Here is a 21,520-nt window from a genome sequence, read left to right as displayed (position 1 = left end):
AGGAAGATGAAAAGTAAAGAGGAGAACTTAAGAAGAAAAAAGAGGGGAGGAGTCAAGGAAATTCAGAGAGGAGACTCTTCAGAGAAAAGGGGAGATGAACAGGAAAGGAAACAAGAGAGGAAGATGGGAATGCGATGTGCAGAGAAGTTGAAAAGTGAAGAGAGGAGGTCGAGGAGAGAAAAGAGGAGAAACATCTCTAAAGAATGGAGAGAAGAGGAAAAGTTAATACGAGGAAAAAAGAGGAGAGACTCTTAAAAAGGAGTGAAGAGGGAAATGAAAGGAAGATGGGAATGTGGCGTGAAGAAAAGATGAAAAGTACAGAGATGATGAGGGGAAGATATAGAAATAAGGGAGGGATTAAAAAGAAAGACGAGTGGAGAAGAGAAGGTGACAGAAAGAGAAGAATCAAGATGAAGAAAGAGAAAAGGCGGGTGGAGGGGAGGCGACTTGATGAATGGATGGAATTTGACTGTCTGTGGTCAACCAAAGGAATGAACCCGGGACCAATCAATGACCACACACACACACACACACACACACACACACACGACTGGGCCGAAGATGGAAGAATGCCTGTCTGGCGTATGAGCGAGTAGAGAAGGGGATGAGTGGAGTTTTACTGTTGCAAGCGTTTCTCTGGGGGGACGCCACACCGCAACACACACACACACACACACACACACACACACACACACACACACACACACACACGGGCCAGCCAAAGGTTTGAAGTAACCACAGACTTCTGGATGTTCTAAATATAGGAGAATTGATAGGATCTGTGGAAAAGGGCAGCCTGGGGATTGCGTACACACACACACACACACACACACACACACACACACACACACACTACACACACACTCAGCCTCCTACGCTCCCCAAATTATTTAGCGATCGTGGAGCGCCGCTGACAGCTCAGATGAGCCCGTCGCCGTGACTCAGACGTAGAAAGTGAAAACAATCCGTGTGCTGCTTTTAAATCTGGGCCCGAAGACGAGGAAGACGAGGAAGACGAGGAAGACGAGTTAAACACACACACACACTCTGTAAAAGGGTTCACATGTCATATGTTTCAGTGTTTAGAGCTCATGTCGACCTCAACTTTACGCAAAGATAATTACAGCGAAGACGCTGTGTTAATGGTCCAAAACTGTTGTAATAATTAAATCAGTGTGTATATTATTATATTAATATATTGATCGATTGAAAAGTAGGTTTTTAAATCATTTTAGAGTGCATCATCTTCAGGTGAAGATCTTGTTAAGCGTTAAAATATCACTAAACAATAAGACGTTTATATTTTCCTCCGTATCAGAAAAGATTATTACAGATTGTGTTTTTTTTGTTGTTTAAACTATGTAATCATCTCCCTGTGTGTGTGTCCATCCAAGTATGTGTGTGTGTGTGTGTGAGTGTGTGTGTGTGTGAGTCCTTAGGGAACTCCTGTCTCGGCGCTGTCCCAGGACCCCGGAACCTTCCAGAACACCGGGACCCGACCACAAAACAAACGGCCCCGTCAGCGTGATTTATCGGCCATTCACCGTCAGGTCACACACACACACACACACACACACACACACACACGAAAGCATCAATGAGCTCATATATGAAAGCATGTCGAACGTTTAAAAAAAAAAAAAAAAAAAAAAACACCTGAAAGAAGTCACAAAAAGATGCGCTCGGGCAGATGTGGGAGGCGGGAGGTGACAGGTGGGAGGGGAGCGCTTCTTTTGATATGAAGACACAATGAGGCCGAGAGGAGAAGGAAATAAAAAGAGCGGCGGAGCTGAATAACTCCCCAAAAGGAGCGCCGGAGTCAACCGATGCTGATCGGCAAAAGAAAGAGGGGAGGGGAGAGGATGGAGGCGAGGAAGAGGAAGAGGAGGGAGTTGAAGTAAACATCGAAACGCTGGATGAATCAAATTTTTCCCCTTTTCTCCTTCTCCCCATCTTCCCCCCTTCCTTCTCCTCCTCCGAGCGAGAGAACAAGAGGCACTACATCATCCCGACAGGCGGAGAAAGAGAAGAGAGGGAGAGAGAAAGAGGGATTGTGACGGAGGGATAAAGGGCTATCCGTCTCTGTCTGTCACCTCATTCATCGTCCGCTGCTCCGTCCTGCCGGCCCATCCGTCATCCGCTGTCACACACACACACACACAGATAAATACACACTTTCACACACTCGACAACAACTACCACACACACACACACACGCGCATCAAAGACGAGCAGGCGGACACACCAACTTCGCTCTCCGCCCTGTTTCACACATTCACAGCGATGATGCACAAAACGGACACACACTCTACGCTCAGTTTCACACACACACACACACACACACACCAGAGCCAGAAAGCCACACAAACTTTCGCTTGGGCTCTCCGCCCTGCTTCACACATTCAGCGACGATGACAGACACACTAAAAGTCGAGAGCGACGATGGAAAACACGCACACGCACATCCCTGCCAAACAAACACACACACACACACACACACACACACACACACGCTCCGCCCAACATCCTGAACACACAGCGGAGACGTCCAGTTCTGTCCCTCCTCTGACCGGTTCCGCTCTGGCTTTTTTTTTTTTTTTTTTTTTTTTTTTTTCCCAGGACCCCGAAAACGAGCCGGGACCGCTTCCTGCTCTCGGATGTTTCTCAACATCAGGTCGGGGGGACCTGGGTCGGCCCCGACGGGGTGAGAACGGTAAAGGGTCGCACCTGTTGATTAATAACCCAGAAAAGCAGAGGCTGGACCAATCACAAGTCACCAAAGATGGAGAACAACCTCCTAAACGAAGCGCTAGAGCATGAGCAGTCAGGTGTAGTCGCACCAGCTGGAACACACACACATCACACCAGCTGGAACACACACACACATCACACCAGCTGGAACACACACGTGCCGCAGCCCTAAACGTCTTGTGACCGTGTCAACTGGTGACTCTCGGACTAGTTCATCTTCTACCCCAAAAGATAAGTTACGCCAATTAAAGCGAAACACCTGCTTTCTGAGGGAGATCCGACGGAAAGGTCAACGAAGGTCAACACACCAATATCATCGACACCGGAAGCCGTGTCTGTCTTATACATCGGGTTTATGGAAATCTTTAGTCTCTCTATTAATCATAATGGGAATTTCTCGGAAAACGGTTTTCCGATAATCTGCCCGGCAGCTTTTTCCATCTGGAAACCAAACGACTTTTCACTGAGGGGCAAACCTTTAAGGGCAGGAAACACAAGTTTTGCTTTCACTGAGATGTCGATGGAGTCTTTTTTCCTCATCCTGACGTTCCGATTAATTGAATGTTTAATCGTACCGTCTTTAGGAAATCTCATCGCCTGGGAGAGGATGTCTGACTCTTTTAAAAGTCTTCTAGTCTCGTATAAGAGACACCAAAAACACAGCAGACTCCATCTTTGAAGCTTATGGTTCAACGTAGATATTTTCTTCAGGCACATTTCTTTGCCACCGTATTTGGTGCACACTTTAAATTCCCAAAAAGCCGGAAGAATGTGGGAATTTTAGGACACAGTCAAAAAGGTGAGAGAAAGAAGGATGGAAGAAAAGGGTAAACAACACAACAAAACAAAATCAGAAAACCAAATGGAGGAGGAAGACGAGGAGGGGGGAGGACTCAAGGGGAGGATGCGAGGAAGGATGAAAAGGACAAGGGGGAGGAGGAGGTAGAAGAAAAAAAAGATAGTGGAGAGAGGAAAAAAAAAAAACACAAAAAAAACAGAGAAAGAGAAAACGGAGGAGAGAGGACCACGAGGGAGACAAAGACCTACTTGTCTCAAGTCACTGAAGGCCAGAAGCAACGTGTCACCCTGGAAGCCTGCGACCGGGCCGGCTCTGGCAAAACCTGTGGGAAAATACAAACCCGCCCCCCCCGGTCCACCCCCGGAGAGAGGGAAGAGAGGGGGAGGAGGAGGGGAAAAAAGAGGGTGAAAAACGGAATAATAAAAGACCTGGTCGGATTCGCTATGCATCGGGATAGATTGGCAGACAAATGACAGCCTGGGGGAGGAGGAGGGGGGAGGGGGGGGGGGGAGGAAAGGGAGGGCAGGGTGTTAGAGTCATGTCGCTGGGTCTTGTTGAAAGGGAGAAAGAGAGAGTGAGTGTGTGTGTGTGTGTGTGTGTGTGTGTGTGAAAGGTTTCGCAGTGTTTGTGTTGAATGTGTGCGTGCAGATTTTCGAGCATTTGTCTTGCTGAATGTGTGTGTGTGTATATCTGAGTGTGTGTGTGTGACAGTTTGTAGGCTTTTTGAGTGTGTGTGTGTGTGTGTGTGTTTATTTGTTGTTTGTACAGGGCTTCGCCTGCATGTTTGAGAACAGTTGAGGACTGTTGGATTTTGAACCCAGGGTGACGCTTGTGTGTGTGTGTGTGTGTGTGTGTGTGTGTGTGTGCGTCGGGGTCGTACGGAGTGTGAGCTGGGGTCCTGGCGTCAGTCGGCCCCACATAAACAAGCCGACTGGTATTCTGAGCGAGGGAACGAGAGGAAAGAGGAGTGCCGCGAAGAGAGGGAGAGAGCAAGCCTGTAGCTAATCTCTTTCACCTCGGGACACACACACACACACACACACACACACACACACACACGGCCATACACACCACAGCACTGATTACACGCCTGCCATCTTCAGTGACCCCCGACACACACACACACACACACACACACTAGCCTGTAATCTCCTCCAGCAAACCTCCGTGCGTTAGCCGCTGACTTCTACTTCCTGCTTCCCTCTTTTCTCCGCCGTCACCAAAACTATGGACCCGAGCGTTTTCTGCCGAGTCAGCGGTTCTGTCCGGTCCCAGAGAGACGGGTGTCGGGAGGAGGCGGGATGCCGAGAGCTACTCCAGCTGTGGCTCAAAAAGGCCACAAAATATTAACGTCTTAAAGTTTTTTTTCTCCGGATTTTCACCTTTTTTTGTGGCATCTTTGTGTTCATTTTTCTTTTTACGTCACATTCGTTTAAATTTCTGCACGCTCTCTTATTAAGATTTCATATTTTTACGTTTTTTTTGCCATCTTCTTTCTTATTTCATTCATACATTTGAGTTTTTTTTACTACTCCAGATTTGGGGTGTGAAATATTGATATCATGTGAAGAACACACACACGATAACATTGAGTAATATTCAATACCTTCACAGTTATGGCTACAGACTCTCTTTCTCCTTCGACAACATTTTGAATGAAATTAATTTGCCAAAAAGGAGACAAAACGCGAGAAATTTGACAGATTTTCTCGTCAAAATCGTCCAAATATATCCCGACCATATTGTTCCTGTGAAATATTAAATTATAAATGAAAATACGATCTCGTTACAATCGAATTCTCCGTCTTTTTGGCCCGTTTTGTTTCTGTAAATGTGCAAGTTTCACACATTCATCCTTCTTCGCTCACTTGTATAAGCTCCTCCTCCTCTTCCTCCTCCTCCTCTATTTCATCTGCACCTCCCTTTCTTTTCATCCGACACAATCCTGAAATTCCTCTCTTTAGTTAATCTCTAATTCCTCCCTCTCTCTCCCTCACTTCCTCCTCCTTTCAGCCTCCTTTAATCCCTCCTCTCATCCATGTTGTGCCCTCTCCTCTGCCCTTGCTTCCTTCTTCTTTTAATTCCACACCTCTTTCATTTAATCTCATTTCCTCTGCCCTCTTTCCTCCCAGTCGACTCCATCCTTCTATATTACCTTTTTAATCTCTCCTCAATCCTCAGAATACATTTGCTTCTCGTTCATTTAATAATTTCCTTTTATGTCCGACATTCTTTTTCCATTTTATTTGATTCATTCCTCCTTTCATATTTGCTCCATACATGCATTAGTTCATGAACCCGTCGCCACGATCTCCCTCTCCCTCCATACTTCCTCTTACCTTCCATTTCTCATTTCTCCCCCTTAAACTTAATCCACTGCTCTCATTCTTCTCCTCCCTTTTCCGCCTCTTTCCTCGCCAGACTCCATTCTTCATTTCTTCTTTACAAACTCCGCGTAACGGCCCTTTATCCCCCCTTCGTGCTCCTAGCCTCTCATTTCTCCCCCTAAATCGATCCATCCACCTTGCACTTTTAACTTCTCCCCTTTCTGCTAATCCCTTGTTCTTTTCCTCTCCCTGCTTCCTCCGCCGAGCTCTTTTCTATCATTCATCCATCCTTTTCCTAAATGTAATCCCTCGTTCCCACCGTCATGTGGTTTCATTCTCTGTGGTTTCTTTCTCCTTTTTGAATTATTCACGTCACTCAAATTTTTTCCCTTGCTTCTTCTCCCTCTACTGTACCCTCGTCTCCCTCCTTCCGTCGTGAATAAGTAACTCCGTGACCTCTTAACCCCTCCGCAGCACCGCACATCACACACACACACACACACACACACACACCGTGTGACCCGCCCTGTGACTCTAAGAACCTTGATCATGTAAAACCCGAGCCAGCGACGCCTCGCACCCTTTCATTCCTCCTCCCTCCCTCCCTCCTTTATCTGCAGGCGCCCTGCATCTTTAAGTCTCAGAAAACCAAGGCGAGAGGGGAGGGAGGTGAAGGAAGAGAGGGATGGATGGGAAGAGGAAGGAGAGAGGAGAAGGGGGGATAAGGAGAGAGGATAAAAGATGAAGGAAAGAGGGGGGGGGGGGGGGAGGATGTGAGGAAAGAAGAGGGAGGACAAAGAAGAAGGCAGGAAAAGAGACGATGGGAAGAAAAAGTGACATTTTCAGAGAAGATGCCCCTCCCCCCTCCTCCCCCCTCCTCCCCCCCTAACTGTAACCAGTTGACCCATAGCGCCCCCTGCGCTTTCAAACGAAAACTGCACACACGGCACTCAAGTTTGCTTTAAAAGAAGCAACTGATGGGGAGGTGTGGAGTTCAGTGTGTGTGTGAGGAAAGAAGACAGATGTGGGAGAATTAAAGAAGTAAAAAAGGACCGATTGAAGGACAGAAGAAGGGAGGAGAGAAGGAAACGAGTAAAGGACAAAGCAGAGGAAAGGAGTGAAGAGGCAGTGAATGAAATAGGAGGCTCATCATATTAACCACCAGCGGGATTGAAAAGCATGTTTTCTTTAAACAACCCTTGAAGCTACCATGTATATGAGTCAGAAGCTGTATAAAAAAGGGCATTATGGGTAGATTTTTCATCTTCTGACGGGCCTTGAACACATCATGTGTGACGAACTCTTCCGTCAGAAAAAGCAGCCAAAACGAAACTCGACATTGTATTTAAATAATAAATAAATAAACCATTTGCTCTGAAAAATGGAAAATAAACATTCATTTCTGGGAAGCCTCTGCTGACAGTCATGTGACTCAACTGTCAAATGCTTTTCAATCCCGCCGGCTGGTTTTGGGGGGTTTTCAGCGGGTCAAAGACAAGTACGCTCGTTTAAAAAAAAAAAAAGACTCCACGTGGAAACTCACCCTCGCACTCCTGGACGTCGGTGTTGAGCTGGTGCAGAGCGCCCACGGAGATCTGTCTGACCTCGGGGTCGAGCAGGAGCTGCGTCAGGGAGGTGGAGATGTGCTTACAGGCCGACATGCAGGCCGTCTGGGCCACTTTACCCTGAGAGAGGGGGAGAAAGGGGGAGAGAGAGGGAGGTGAGGACTTCTTCTCTTCATTCTAAACAAACCAGAAAGGCCACTTCCTGTGTACGACCCAGACCGACTTTATCAGTTCAGAACAGCAGAAACCTTCCATGAACCGCACAAACACTGAAGGAAAGTGACAACCAGGCATGCACATTGATCAGAAGGAGTTCCCACACACACACACACACACAGCGTTAATCAAGCGTGCTGCGTTCAGGTGCAGTCAGAATGATGAAGTAGCATAATCGGAATAAAAGCAGCGGATGAGGAAGTACATGACAACGCATTAATACAGAAACCAAAACATGTGTTTGTGTGGGCTTGATTGAGTGTGTGTGTGTGTGTGTGTGTGTGTGTGTGTGTGGCCTTGACCTCTGCATTCCAACAGAATGACGCAAGGAGATGAAAATGAGGTGAAGGCTTGTAAAGGTTCAACCGGAGGCAGAGAGAGAGAAAATAAGGAAGAAATCTACAGCAGAATCATGAAACTATACAATTTAAATTTGCATTATTGTTTATTTTTGTTTTCCAAAATGTCATTAACACCGCTTCGTTGGAATAAAAGCAAAGGAAGCGCACAAGTACGACACAATCAGACACATTAGCTGCAGGTGTGTCTGAATCTGTTATAACCATGTAATTACATTGTGCGTTTACACAGCTCCACTTTATTTTGGTAAACGTCACAGTGAATGCAGCATTTTTACCCAGAAATCTGTGACTTTAATTATCTATTTACTCAAATTAAAAAAGTTTTAACTCCAACATGTGCTGTTTTAAAGAGGTAGAACGTTAAATTGAAGTTAAATTATGGAATTTTATTTTGGACCCAAAGTCCAAAGTGTCCGGCACATTTTCCTGTGAAGTAGATCCGTTTGTTAGAATTCTGAGAAACGGTCGGAACTGTTCCCGGAACACAATGTAACAATAAAGTCATATTTTAATCCTAGTGACACACTTTAATATGATTTCCTCCGTTTGTTCTCCAGACCAGCGGCTCGACTCTAATGAACCGGCTTCCCCTCCGAGATCCATTAACTGAATCTTATCTTATGTAACGAACCCGACAGCGGCAGAAAGATCCCGACGTGGAACCTCAGGAACGCGTCTGGAGGAGTTCAGTCAGGAGGCAGCGCTCACCTCAAAGGGAAATCACACACACACACACACACACACACACACACACACACACGGCGCATACATGCACACATGTTCGAGAAACACACACCTACGAGTGGCCGGATATCCTCCAATACGATGCTGACCTCTGAACTCTGTCTCCACACACACACACACACACACACGACCCAGGGGTCAATTATCATAGGGTGAGATTGAGCGTGAAATAGGCTAATTCTATTTACATGTCCTGAACCTGCTGACACACACACACACACACACACACACACACACACACACACACAACTGGGAACCATTAGCCGGAGGCACAAAGAAGGGAGGGACGAAGGAGAAGGAAAGGAAAATACAAGACATTGGAAAAGAGAAGGAAGGTGAGAAAAGGAGAAGAAAGGAAAGACCACTAATGGTGAAGAAAGGTGAGGAAAAGAAAGGAAGGGAAAGTGGAGCTAAGGAGAAGGAAAGCAATGGGAAAGAGAAGGAATGTAAAGGAAAGAAAGAACAAGGTGAGGAAAAAGGAACGGAGGAAAGGATGTTTTATTAATTGAATGGAAAGGAAAGAAGGAGAAAAGGAGTGGACAGGTGTGGAAAGGACAGATGAGAAAAACAAAGAAAGCAAAGTGAGTGGTGAGGAAAGGAAGTGAAAGGAAATGAAAGGAGGGCAAGGAAAGGAAAAAAAGAATAGAAAGAAAAAGAAAGTTGAGTCGAGGAAACAAAACAAAAGCAAGGAAATGAAAGGTTAGGAAAGGAAAGAGATGTTCAAGAACATAAAAACATAAGGGTTGACAATCGAAAGGAAGTGAAGATGAGGAGAGGACAGAACGAGCAGAGAGGGAAGGAAAGGAAGTGAAGATGAGGAGAGGACAGAACGAGCAGAGAGGGAAGGGAAAGGAAGTGAAGATGAGGAGAGGACAGAACAAGCAGAGAGGGAAGGAAAGGAGGTGAAGATGAGGAGAGGACAGAACAAGCAGAGAGGGAAGGAAAGGAGGTGAAGATGAGGAGAGGACAGAACAAGCAGACAGGGAAGGAAAGGAGCAGACAGGGAAGGAAAGGAAGTGAAGATGAGGAGAGGACAGAATGAGCAGACAGGGAAGGAAAGGAAGTGAAGATGAGGAGAGGACAGAACGAGCAGAGAGGGAAGGAAAGGAAGTGAAGATGAGGAGAGGACAGATCGAGAAGACAGGGAAGGAAAGGAAGTGAAGATGAGTAGAGGACAGAACGAGCAAACAGGGAAGGAAAGGAGCAGACAGGGAAGGAAAGGAGCAGACAGGGGTGGAAAGGAAGTGAAGATGAGGAGAGGACAGATCGAGAAGACAGGGAAGGAAAGGAAGTGAAGATGAGTAGAGGACAGAACGAGCAGACAGGGAAGGAAAGGAGCAGACAGGGAAGGAAAGGAAGTGAAGATGAGGAGAGGACAGAATGAGCAGACAGGGAAGGAAAGGAAGTGAAGATGAGGAGAGGACAGAACGAGCAGACAGGGAAGGAAAGGAGCAGACAGGGAAGGAAAGGAAGTGAAGATGAGGAGAGGACAGAATGAGCAGACAGGGAAGGAAAGGAAGTGAAGATGAGGAGAGGACAGAACGAGCAGAGAGGGAAGGAAAGGAGCAGACAGGGAAGGAAAGGAAGTGAAGATGAGTAGAGGACAGAACGAGCAGACAGGGAAGGAAAGGAAGTGAAGATGAGGAGAGGACAGAACGAGCAGAGAGGGAAGGAAAGGAAGTGAAGATGAGGAGAGGACAGAACGAGCAGAGAGGGAAGGAAAGGAGCAGACAGGGAAGGAAAGGAAGTGAAGATGAGGAGAGGACAGAACGAGCAGACACCGTAGGGAAGGAAAGGAGCAGACAGGGAAGGAAAGGAAGTGAAGATGAGGAGAGGACAGAACGAGCAGACAGGGAAGGAAAGGAAGTGAAGATGAGGAGAGGACAGAACGAGCAGACACCTTAGGGAAGGAAAGGAAAGAAGCAGAGGGAGCAAGGTGAAAAGGACAAAAGGCCAGAGGAAGTGAAGGAGAGACAGATAGGGACGACCCAGAATCAAGTGATGCTTCTTCTCCACTCCTCACTCCCTCGCTCCCTAAGTCTTTCCCTCCCTCCTTCCAGCTAACGAGCGGCGTTCATCAAAGCGCTCATTAAAAGACACTCAGCAGCCGACGGCTGAACAAATACGACGAGAAAGAGAGAAAAGCAGGAGGAGAGGAGGAGGGGATGAGGGGAGGAGGAGAGGAGGAGGAGAGGAGGAGGAGGGAGGGGTCAGGCAGAGAAGATGAGGGAACGAGGGAAGAGGAAGGAAAAGGAGGAGTAAGGAAAGAAATGAAGACTGATCGTTATTATTATTAAATGTGAAAACATCCTCTAGTAGCTCTACAAAAGCTTTTCACCTCTTATCCCTTGTATTTTTTAGCTTTTTACTCTCTTTTTTAGGGAAAATTACATCTGTCAACTAATTATTATTATTATTATTATTATTATTATTATTATTATTATAGGTGGACATGAACACTGCACTGCAGTCGGATGCTCATGTTGCTCTGTGTCCGCTGGATGTGGAAAGTTGGGGATACATTAATTAATTAAATTAAATATGAAACGCCCTCTCGTAGCCACATACATATAACATACAACACTCTTAAATTATTAGTATTTTTTAGCACATTTACTTTGATTTTTGAGGTAAAAGTTAGACCAAAGCGGAGCTGAATAAATAATGAATATGGGACTTATTGGAGATAAATAGTGTCGAAACTTGATGTGCTTTCGTGATTCTTGCAATTTTTATTTATTTGTTTGCACATCGAATGAACATATTTTAAGTCACGTTGGATAAAAGCTACATTTCTTTTTTGAGGCAGATCTTTCACAACACTCCAATTGTTCCAAAAAAAATTGGACTCGTGCCGCTTTAAGATTTGTTTTTAGAAGCTAAAAAAAAAAAAAAAAAAAAGTTGAATGAAGCTTCCAAGTGATCCTAAAAATCTTCGTTCCAGTCCAACTAAATTTAACGCAGAAGGGGAGAAAAATGTGATTGTGGTAAAAAAGAAAAGAACAGAACAGGGATGTGGTCTGCAGTTCAAACACGACGTGTTTTCAGAGTAAATGAACCCGCCTGCGTGTGGCCGTCCGGTCCACTCAGCCGCCATTAGGCCGCCATTGCTAATGACACGTTATTACGGCGCTGGACGCGTGGAGTAAACACAGCGAGGTTCGGGTTAACCCATTTAGCGAAGCGGGGGAGGGGGGGGGGGAGGGGGGGAGGGGGGGGGGTGATTTCCACCATGTGAGGTTTCTCAAAATCACGTTTGCAAAGAATAAAAAAAAAAATCAAGGACTTCAAATGAACTGAACAACCAGAACGCCGCATGTGAAAGTGTTCAATGCGCTGCGGCCCCCGTGGTGCCAGAAGCAGGTCGGAGTCGGAGTCGGGGGTTAGAAACCCGGCGGAGTCGCCGCTGATTCACGACTCCTGGAAGGGATTGGACACGGCGCATAATGTGCTCTGCGTCCCTCCAGGAACCCGTCAGTCAAACCAACGCGAGTCGGGGGGCAGCCAAGAGTCAGGAGGTGGGGTCACGGCAACTAAATAAAAATACATACATAAATATGTCAATATTTGATACTGGCAACAAGGCCGCTGCGACCACATCTGGGACAGAAAACAAGTGAGTGAATCTGAAGGGATTCCTGGGTCTGAAAGATGGGGATCTACTTGTGATTGAGACTTAAATTCACACGGTCAACCTCTAAATCAGAGGCAGGCTGATCCAGGATCAGTCTTGTGGAACAATCACTGTCTGCAGCGTTATGGAAGATATTTGTTCATGTCACTCAGGAAACACCACAAAAATGAAGTCTGGACTCTTTTTTTTTTTGTCTTTGAATGTAACCTTGACACACACACACACACACAACACAACACACACACACACACACTTAAAACCACGTTTGACAGATACCAGGGTTGGACATTTTATTTAGCGTGAAGTATGGAAGCCCTGAGAGGTAAAAAAAAAGAGAGAGAGGGGAGAAATAAAAATCTGGTTTTCCAGTTTCTGGATTGTTTTTCTTCTGAGTGAGTTTTAATCAGTTGCTCTCTAAACATAAAAAGGTGCATATATTGTGTGTGTGTGAGCACGTTATATAAATTAAAACCTCACCTGGAAGAAAACATGAATGCCTTTTAGTCCTATTTAGAACATGTGGTGCATTTTAGCCTCTTGTGGACACAATTAGTATTAAAACAACGAACACGAATGCTTCAAAAATAAGGATAACTTAATTCAAATAATACAATCTTATTTTTTTGTACATGTTCTTTAGACATAAACTTAAAATACAAATGTAAATTATATTATTATTTATATCCTCTCAGGGCTTCCGTAGAATTCGTGGTAAAGTGATTTTTTTCCGTGACTACAAATGTGTTCTCCTCTGGTAAAATAAAAGTCCATAAACTATGGTCTGTACGTATAAATAAAGTTATCCAAACGATGATGTAACCTGCCAGAGTTTCCGGTACATCATCGTGGGATCTCCCTCCCCGGTGACACGGATTCAGGCAAACGTGCGTCCTCTCGCATGCTGGTGCTGGTTTGGTAAAAACAAAACACTCGGGTGGATTTTTACAGGGTTTGAAAGGTTAAAACAAGGTCAGTCAGGGGTCGGGACACGTCACTCCGTTACCTTCACAGACCAGATACTCACCGGTAAGGTAGCGTGCTCTACCGGCGTTCCCTACGGTGAGAAACATAAACCGGGACATTTATTTTGCCGTGTTATTGTTGGGTCTACGGTTCGATTTTATACACAAAAACATAGAAATGTTCCTCTCTCTCTCTCCAATACTGGTCTTCCACCTCAAATCTTCTCTGAGGGAGCTGGAGCCTCGATTGAGCTACTGATCCGTTCAACGTTTGAGTTTTTTTAAAAGACATAAATGCCACATATTCCATTTTTACCACTTTTGTTTGTGATCATTGACAACAAAGACAATATCTCCGCTTCTGCTGCATCAATTTGGATCCTTTTCTTTTGTATTGAGTCAAAAATGTCTGTATAGGAGAGCAAAGCTAAATCTATGGAGTATTAATTCAAGTAAAAGTAATACCATGTAAAAAAATACTCCATTAAAAGTAAAAAATCCTGTGTTTAATTCCACAGCGTTGCTGGAGTTTGGGCCCTTTTAGGAACACTACTAATACCGGCTACTACCACTAGCTTAAGCTAATGTCCGTTTACACAAAGTGAAAACTGAATTACACAACATATCTTTTTGACGATGTATTGCTGTACTTTATGTAGACAGCAGTAGAACTTGAAGTTCTTGTTTGAGTACTTGTGTATTCGTGCTTCTCCCTACAACGGTATCCAGTTCATACTCTTTTATATGATCAGCTCTTATTTCGGGGTCATACCACCCAGCTTTTTAGATCCATAGCATCTGATCTACTTAGGAGGCCCCACACCGAGTGCGTGTGTGTGTGTGTGTTAAAGTGTGTGTGACGGGGTCATGTCCGGGCCTCGCGGGGGTGTAGGAAAAGCTTCTTAGAAGTGCTGGAAAACACTTAGCTCGACCACCTTGTGTGTGTGGCCTTGTGGCCTTGTGACCCACTTTGACCAAATCTGTGTGCACAATCGTCTTAAAGCTAACCCTCGTGTGTGTGTGTGTGTGTGTGTGTGTGTGTGTGTGTGTGTGTGAGTGCGTGCGTGCGTGCTGTAAGTTTAATGAGAATTTGCCAAAAGCTTTAAACTGCAGAGGGGGAACTGGGATCATGTGTGCTTGAGATGGTTCCATAGTTCAGTGCAGAAAGATCCAAATACAGACTTTAAAATATATGTCTTCAGGCCGAGGTTAGAGTACGTTTGATATGTTGAATCAAAACACTTTTAAATTGTGGATCGATTCCACGAGTTCCACGTTTAAAAATGAACTTTAAAAAGGCAGATTTTCGTCTTCATGTGGAGCCCTGGGTGGGTTCTAGATGAAACCCTTAATAAGAGGGTTATTAGTAGAACCGACCGGGTGGGCTCTGGATGACAACTTAGAATATAAAAGGGTTTTAGTAGAACCCACTGTGGGCGGTTCTAGATGAAACCCTTGGCATACAAATGGGTTCTCTGTAGAACCCCCAGGTTGGGGTCCAGATGAAACCCTTGGCATACAAATGGGTTCTCTGTAGAACGTCCAAGTTGGGGTCTAGATGAAACCCTTGGGAATATAAAAGGTTTTTGGTAGAACCCCCAGGTTGGGGTCCAGATGAAACCCTTGGGGATATAAAAGTTTTTTTGGTAGAACCCTGAGAAAGTGGAAAATCTTATGGATAGAACATCCAAAGAGGGTTCTGGGTGGAACAATTACACTGGAGGAGGATTCTCTGTAGAATCTCATATCGGGGTTCTCGTAGGATCCTTTCGCGTTTTGGTTTTAGGTCGAATTCTTTACGTTGGGTTCCACGTGGACCTTTTATGAAGGGTTACCAGGAACCCTGTATGGTTCTAGTTAGCGCATGCCGATGCTTTTTATTTCTGGTCCGGTTCCGGTTCCCACTGAGTCTCTACCAACAACCTAGAGGAGAACATGAGGTCACACAGACGGGAACCGACAGAAGTTTATGCAGAACTTTAACGATTCTTTGTTCTCACAAAAGCTCAAGAATAAATAAAGTGGTTATAAGCATAACTCGTATTTTTCCACCACATGTTCTGGTATAACAAGTTGAGACTTTACAAAGCCCCTGAGCATGAGGCGGCAGTGAGAACAGCTTTCGTCCTTTAATCTGGGAAAACACCCGCACACGCTGTTGACAGAGTAAATAGGTTTCATGGCCTTAATAAACAGACGGCATCGGTTCGGTTTCAGCCCAAAAGAACCGGACTAAACCAAAAGCACCCTGACAGTTCTTAGGAACTACTTTTATCATTTATAAAGGCTCCTATAGCAGGTAGACGATTCACGAAATAAATGACAGTTGATCACATGGAAATGAATTGACATTACACGCTTCATCCGAATGAGTAATGAGTGTGCAGTCGGGCTGTGGAGTCAATGGCCTGAGCCGCTGTGTGATCCGGTGCTGCCGACCCGACCGGCTCACCTTTAATGAGCTTAACGGGCCCCATGTCACCGATCTAACCCGTAACAAGCCCATACCATAACCGACTAAAGCAGATTGTCCTGCCCTGTGATGTCTCGCGCTAACATGCAGCGAGACTGGTGAGGGAGCTTAAATAACACACACACACACACACACACACACACACACTTAAAGTATGTACAATGGACATGAAAACACACACATTCCAGTTGTGCGTTTAGGTTTGCAACACTGTTACGATAAGAGACGTATAAATATTTTTGGTACCATTTTAATGTGCTTGGCCTCTCTTTGCCTGTATGTGTGTGTGTGTGTGTGTGTGTACTAACAGGCAGGTTGGTGAAGACGCTGAATGTGCTGTTCAGGAAAGCGATGAGGTCGATCAGGTAGTCGCTGGCCTCCGGAGTCCCGCCCCCCGGCACCGCGGCCATCCAATCGTAATCGGCCAGCTGCAGGAACTGGTCGATCTTGGCGTTCAGGTTGGTGTAGATCTCCGCCTCGGCCGCGTGGCGAGCGTCCTGCGAGGAGGCCGAGATCAGAGTGAGCGTGAGAGGCATTCATAATGCAGAATGTTAGAAAAGGACAGAATAAAGCAGGAAAGAGTGTCCCAGGGTACCTTGAAGGTGGAGGTCCCGTACAGTTTGGTGGCGTTTGCCGAGTCCGGCGGGACATTGGTGATGTTCGAGATGAACTCCTCCAGGAAGTGGCAGCTCTGCTCCAGGTGGGTGGTGTTGATGATCACCTGCACCAACTGGACGCAAAGAAGAGGACAATAAAAAAGTGGAAAATAAAAAGCCCCACTTGCTATCATCGTTACGACGACGACAAAAACGAGTAAAAAAAAAAAGAGAGATAAATGTTTTCATGAGACTAAATGTGCTGAAAAGGTTGAGCATGACCATTCTGAGCAAGTTGTGCAACAACATAAGCTTGTTTCCCTTAGAGAGAGAGATTATTACAAGCCGAGTTTTCTTCTTTACACATTGGACGGACACACACACACACACACACACACACACACACACACACACATACCTCTGCCAGCCCCACATTCTTCTTCTTAATGGCGTACTGCAGACAGTGGCTGAGGGTTCTGGTCAGCAACAGATTGGTGGACTTGCGGATCATATCGTCGACCTCCGTGGAGCTGAGGACACACACACACACACACACACAAACAAAGACACGGGCAGACAATGAGTGACTGTGCAGAAGTGATTTCCTCGCGGCGGGCCGCTGCGTCTGAACGCCAGTACAAACACTTTAAGCGAATTTCTTCGTCTGCGAAAAAACCTCTCCGTTTGGAAAGAGTCTAAATGTCAGCCAATTCAAATGAGCACATTACCGCGTTACGAGCTGTCAGCCTCATTAGAAGTCAAACGCCGCCTTAAACCTCCGCTGCAGCTCGAAGATAATTAACCTAAAATGGCAATTTAAGACTTAGAAAATAGTCCCAGAATCCATAAAATATCCAAAAGGCCGCTCGGAAAACTGATCCAGAAATATGTTTTTCCTACTCGCCTCATGTCCTGATATCAGCCATCCATTCCTTCTTTCAAACATATATTTACCATCCCCCCACCCCCTGTCCTCACAGACTTTAAATAGTCATAAAATTACCACCTCTGCGCAGCCAACAGGGCCCGAAGACCGCCAGCAGGCTGTTAAAGCTGAAACGAGCTCAAATTTCCTGTTAAAGCAAATGTTTGACGGCGTTAATCAGACCCACTTACATAACAAAAACCTCCGACATACAGGCTTTTTTTTTTTTTTTTTCTCCCTGGCTACGTTTAAAATTGCGGGTGATGTTTGGTGAAGAAACCCAGAAGGTTTTTCATGGCAGCGAGCGTCGCCCTCCGGCCTAATCACTGGTTTCCTGGAAGCGTCTGACCGGAGGCCTGCAGCCCGACTCCGACACGAGGGGGGAAAAGGTACGGAGAAGGGGGACCGGCGCACAAAACCCAGTTTGAAAAAAGGACAACACATATATAGAGAAAGGTCAGCAGAGGACACACACAACACACGCGGAGAAAATAAGCAGGAAACAAAAAAAAAACAAAAAAGAGGAATCTGTGTGCAGTTTAGCGCATGTGTTCGATTCCAGAGGGCTGTGGTGCAACAAACACATTCCAACCAAATCAGTAAATTATCTGAGCCTGGAATTCAACCTAAATACACACACACTCACACACACAGTGTCGCTGGAGGGAGAGCGGGCGCTGGAATTCCAAGCTCACTTTGTTTCCAAAAAAGCAGAGGAATCCTAAAAACGTTCCGACGATTTAGAGCAAAGAGGAGGAGGAGGAGGAGAGGGAAAAAATTCCTCTGCAGAAGTGCAGAGTCGACAAAAAATGGTGCGTGGAGAGTGGCAAAAAGTCAATGTATGCTAGTGAACTCTGCAAGCGCACACACACACACACACACACACACACAAATATAGACACGCCGCAGATTTTGGATAGAATTTCATGATATTTATGCTGCCGTCAGTTGCAATGAATACGCGCGGCGGTTGATGCCGTCAGAGGGCGTCTTGCGTGTTTACGGCGGGGCGTGACCGGTGAGAGTCAGGACGCCGCAGGTATGAACGCACCGAACCTCCGAAACGACGCACTCTGGACGGCGTTTCAGGAACACACACACACACACACACACACACACACGCGCAGGGACACATGGAACACGGCTCGCTCTGCTTTCTCCATGCTGGTCTTTGGGGAGATGGACAGCTTGAGTGAGTTTGTGAGCGTGTGTGTGTGTGTGTGTGTGTGTTTTGTGTGTATGCCTTGGCCCCGTCCAAGTGTGTGTGTGTGTCTGTGCACAATGGCCATGTTCCACTCATCATTTAAAAAAAAAGCTGCATGACGTTCTGCGCCATTTGCCACTGAAACGGAGACGCCGCCAAGTCGCCGCTGCGGTTCGGCTTCTCAGCTGCTCGACATAAACCGATGTGAGTGAAACAATGCGAGGGAGGGAAGCGACTCCAGAGGCGTCGCACAAAGCCGTGGACTCGCTTCGCCGCTTCGCTTCGGGGCAGAAAAGCAGCAACGAATCGGCTTAGAAGCTACACAGAAAACATGTTACACTAATAACGGTGCCTTCATAATAAAAGCCCAATGGAAAGCTACGCAGTTCATTTTGTTGCACATTTTCTAACATTCCTTTATATGTTTAAAGTATTTCTTGTGCGATTACTCTATGGAATAACCGGTAGAATAGTGCATGACTAAAATCATAATAATAAGCAGCTGCGGCCCCGTCAACGCGGTGGGAAAGGAGACGTGACGGCAGCGTATGATCACAAGAGGAGGCCGAAAAGAAAAAAAAACGCCCGATTGTCTTCGCTCGGGTGGAAAACTCGTAGCCGAGAAGCGTCGCCTCCGTTTTTCCCTTTCCAAACCCCGGAGAACGTCCAGTTCCTCAAACCTGGAGGGCTCGCGCTCAGCATCACCTCGTTTCCCTCCCCCGAAAACGGCACTGAGCTCAACAAGTCTCCGTCAAATCTAAAGCGATGTCTTCGCTTTGGGCCCAAAAAAATAAACCTGAGACTTTTTCCTTGTGAGTCACACCTCCAGCTGTTTATTCTGAATATATTTAGTATTACAATACATGTTGTACTTTTACCGGCACTGCTTATTATGTTCATTCTGCTGCTCATGCTGAGTATACTAAGTACTTTCTGATCATCTACTTACTACATACTGTGTACAACACAGTATTATGGCACATTTATCTGTCATTATATTCTTTGTACTTTATACTGTGAGCTTTTGCACGTCCACCGGTTAATATTTTGCACATTTCTGCATGAATACACAGCTCTTCCACTGTATTTATTCCTATTGTACATGTTTCTATTCTTTATATTATGTCTCTATTCTTTTGCAACGTGTTTATTGTTATGCAGCAAATCACTGAGGGACACTCCTTGTTTGTGCACAGATCGGCGTTCACCTCATTACTGAAGGGGCGAAATGAGGCGGCCATCTTGTTCAAGCGAAAAGTGCGCAATGAGATCATGAGTCATCATGTTGACGTTGAATATTGAGCATTCGACAGAAAGTACTGAGGCGGTTCGGGTTTCGGAAACCAAAGTACTGGACGAGGTCAAAGTGGGAGTCATTACACAACACGGTAAAAAAAAAAAAGGCCTCATAACGCTCTTTGTGCATGTTTGCCGCCATTTTTTCTCCGAACATGGCTGAAACAACAATGACGGACACAGTGTGAGCATATATACACACTTGAAACACACATACACACACACAGAAACACACACTCCCTTTCCACTCAAAAATCAGGGGTTGAGGTCAGAGTTCAGAGGGATCAATGGCCGCAGTCCTGCTCCATCATCCCGTCTGCTTCCGTCCGTTTGAAGCGGGCAGGAAGGCGTGCCGGTAACCGGATAGCAGGGTGTGTGTGCAGCGCCGCCAGAAATCAAGCCCGGCTCAAATAGTGGAGTCATTACTCTGATTGAGGAGAGCGATTAGTGCTGTCTGGTCAGCGAGGGAAGAAGCCGTCTGGGGAAAAAGATGATTTCACTGAGAGCTGAAGGGTCTTAGTGGGAATAACTCAAAAAGCACCTGAGCTCGCGATTCAATTCCAGATCCGTGTTTTCCTCACTTGGTTCCTCTTTGTGCTGGAAGGCGTTGTGAATGACGACGGATGCAGAAAATGGCCAAAAGTTTCGGAAGTCATGTGTATTTTTAACATCTTTAACCCCAGTTGAGCCGCAGCCATTTTTCTCAAATTCCGAATGGTTTTGCATACATAAATACAGAATATCTCCTCAACTACAAGTTTTTTTTTATAATTTCAAAAAGGTATAATATACAGAAAACACTTGTAAGACTAGTCCAGAGGTTCATATAGCAGTACATGTGTTACTGGTTAATTTGGTTGATGATACAACACAGGAAAGACAAAAAAACATCATAAAAAAATGTGTATTTCCTCTTTTTAATGATGCATATCATCGCTTTTTCTTTCTACCATAAAATAGCACCATGTGTTAACAGTATTGCTGCAAAGTTTGACTTTGATTAAGTGAAGTTAAATGTTTTTAGCAATTCATTTTGTGAGTTCATTGTCGGACGACAACCGAGGACTCGGTGTGCAAAGAGACGAAGACACACAGTTTGCATACGTTTCTTTTCATCCCTTCTCTTCCTATTATACCAATTCCTTCCCTTTGATCAGACAACTTTTTCCCCAATCACTCCTCTTCCTCCTCCGGTCACGGATCACCGGTACCTCTCTGGTTCCCAGCCCCCACCGGGGGAACCAGCACACTCACACAAACAGATGGCTCGACACTGAAGCGCACACAAACAAACACACACACACACACACACACACACACACACACACACACACGTGAGTCTTTGCGCTATCGAACATGCGGTCACTGGATACAAATACGCTCAGAGAAAGAAAGAAAAGAAAAAGCCACACGAGCCCCGGGGACGTGAGCATGAATAAAAGTTTAAAAAAATTAAAAAAACGAATCAGAGCTTGACGCTAACAACACGAATCAAACTGAAGGATCACGGAGCGGTTTGTTGTGGAACGTGCATGAAAGCTTGACATGTGCAGGTCGAGTATCATGCGTGTGTTTATGTGAACGTATACAAGCTTGTGTCTCCATGCATGATGATCTGATGTGTGTGTGTGTGTGTGTGTGTGTGTGTGTCTCAGCCCTGTGGAAT

At 45.6% G+C, this 21,520-nt stretch overlaps 1 protein-coding gene across 1 annotated transcript in view; it reads right to left on the bottom strand.

The window, feature by feature from the left end:
• The window catches only part of exoc6b (exocyst complex component 6B), a gene marked incomplete at its 5' end in the record, with an annotated part of 76,605 nt that overhangs the window by 21,372 nt on the left and 33,713 nt on the right, over positions 1 to 21,520 (bottom strand). The window contains 5 exon segments of the mRNA XM_079215298.1: positions 3,799 to 3,872; positions 7,421 to 7,562; positions 16,142 to 16,330; positions 16,429 to 16,563; positions 16,848 to 16,959. Coding sequence (XP_079071424.1) covers positions 3,799 to 3,872; positions 7,421 to 7,562; positions 16,142 to 16,330; positions 16,429 to 16,563; positions 16,848 to 16,959 — 652 coding nt within the window.

The sequence above is a fragment of the Taurulus bubalis genome, assembly GCF_910589615.1.
Source record: "Taurulus bubalis genome assembly, chromosome: 3".
Lineage (NCBI taxonomy): Eukaryota > Metazoa > Chordata > Actinopteri > Perciformes > Cottidae > Taurulus > Taurulus bubalis.
The sequence above is the reverse complement of the archived record's forward strand: the minus strand, read 5'-3'. Positions and strand labels throughout refer to the sequence as shown.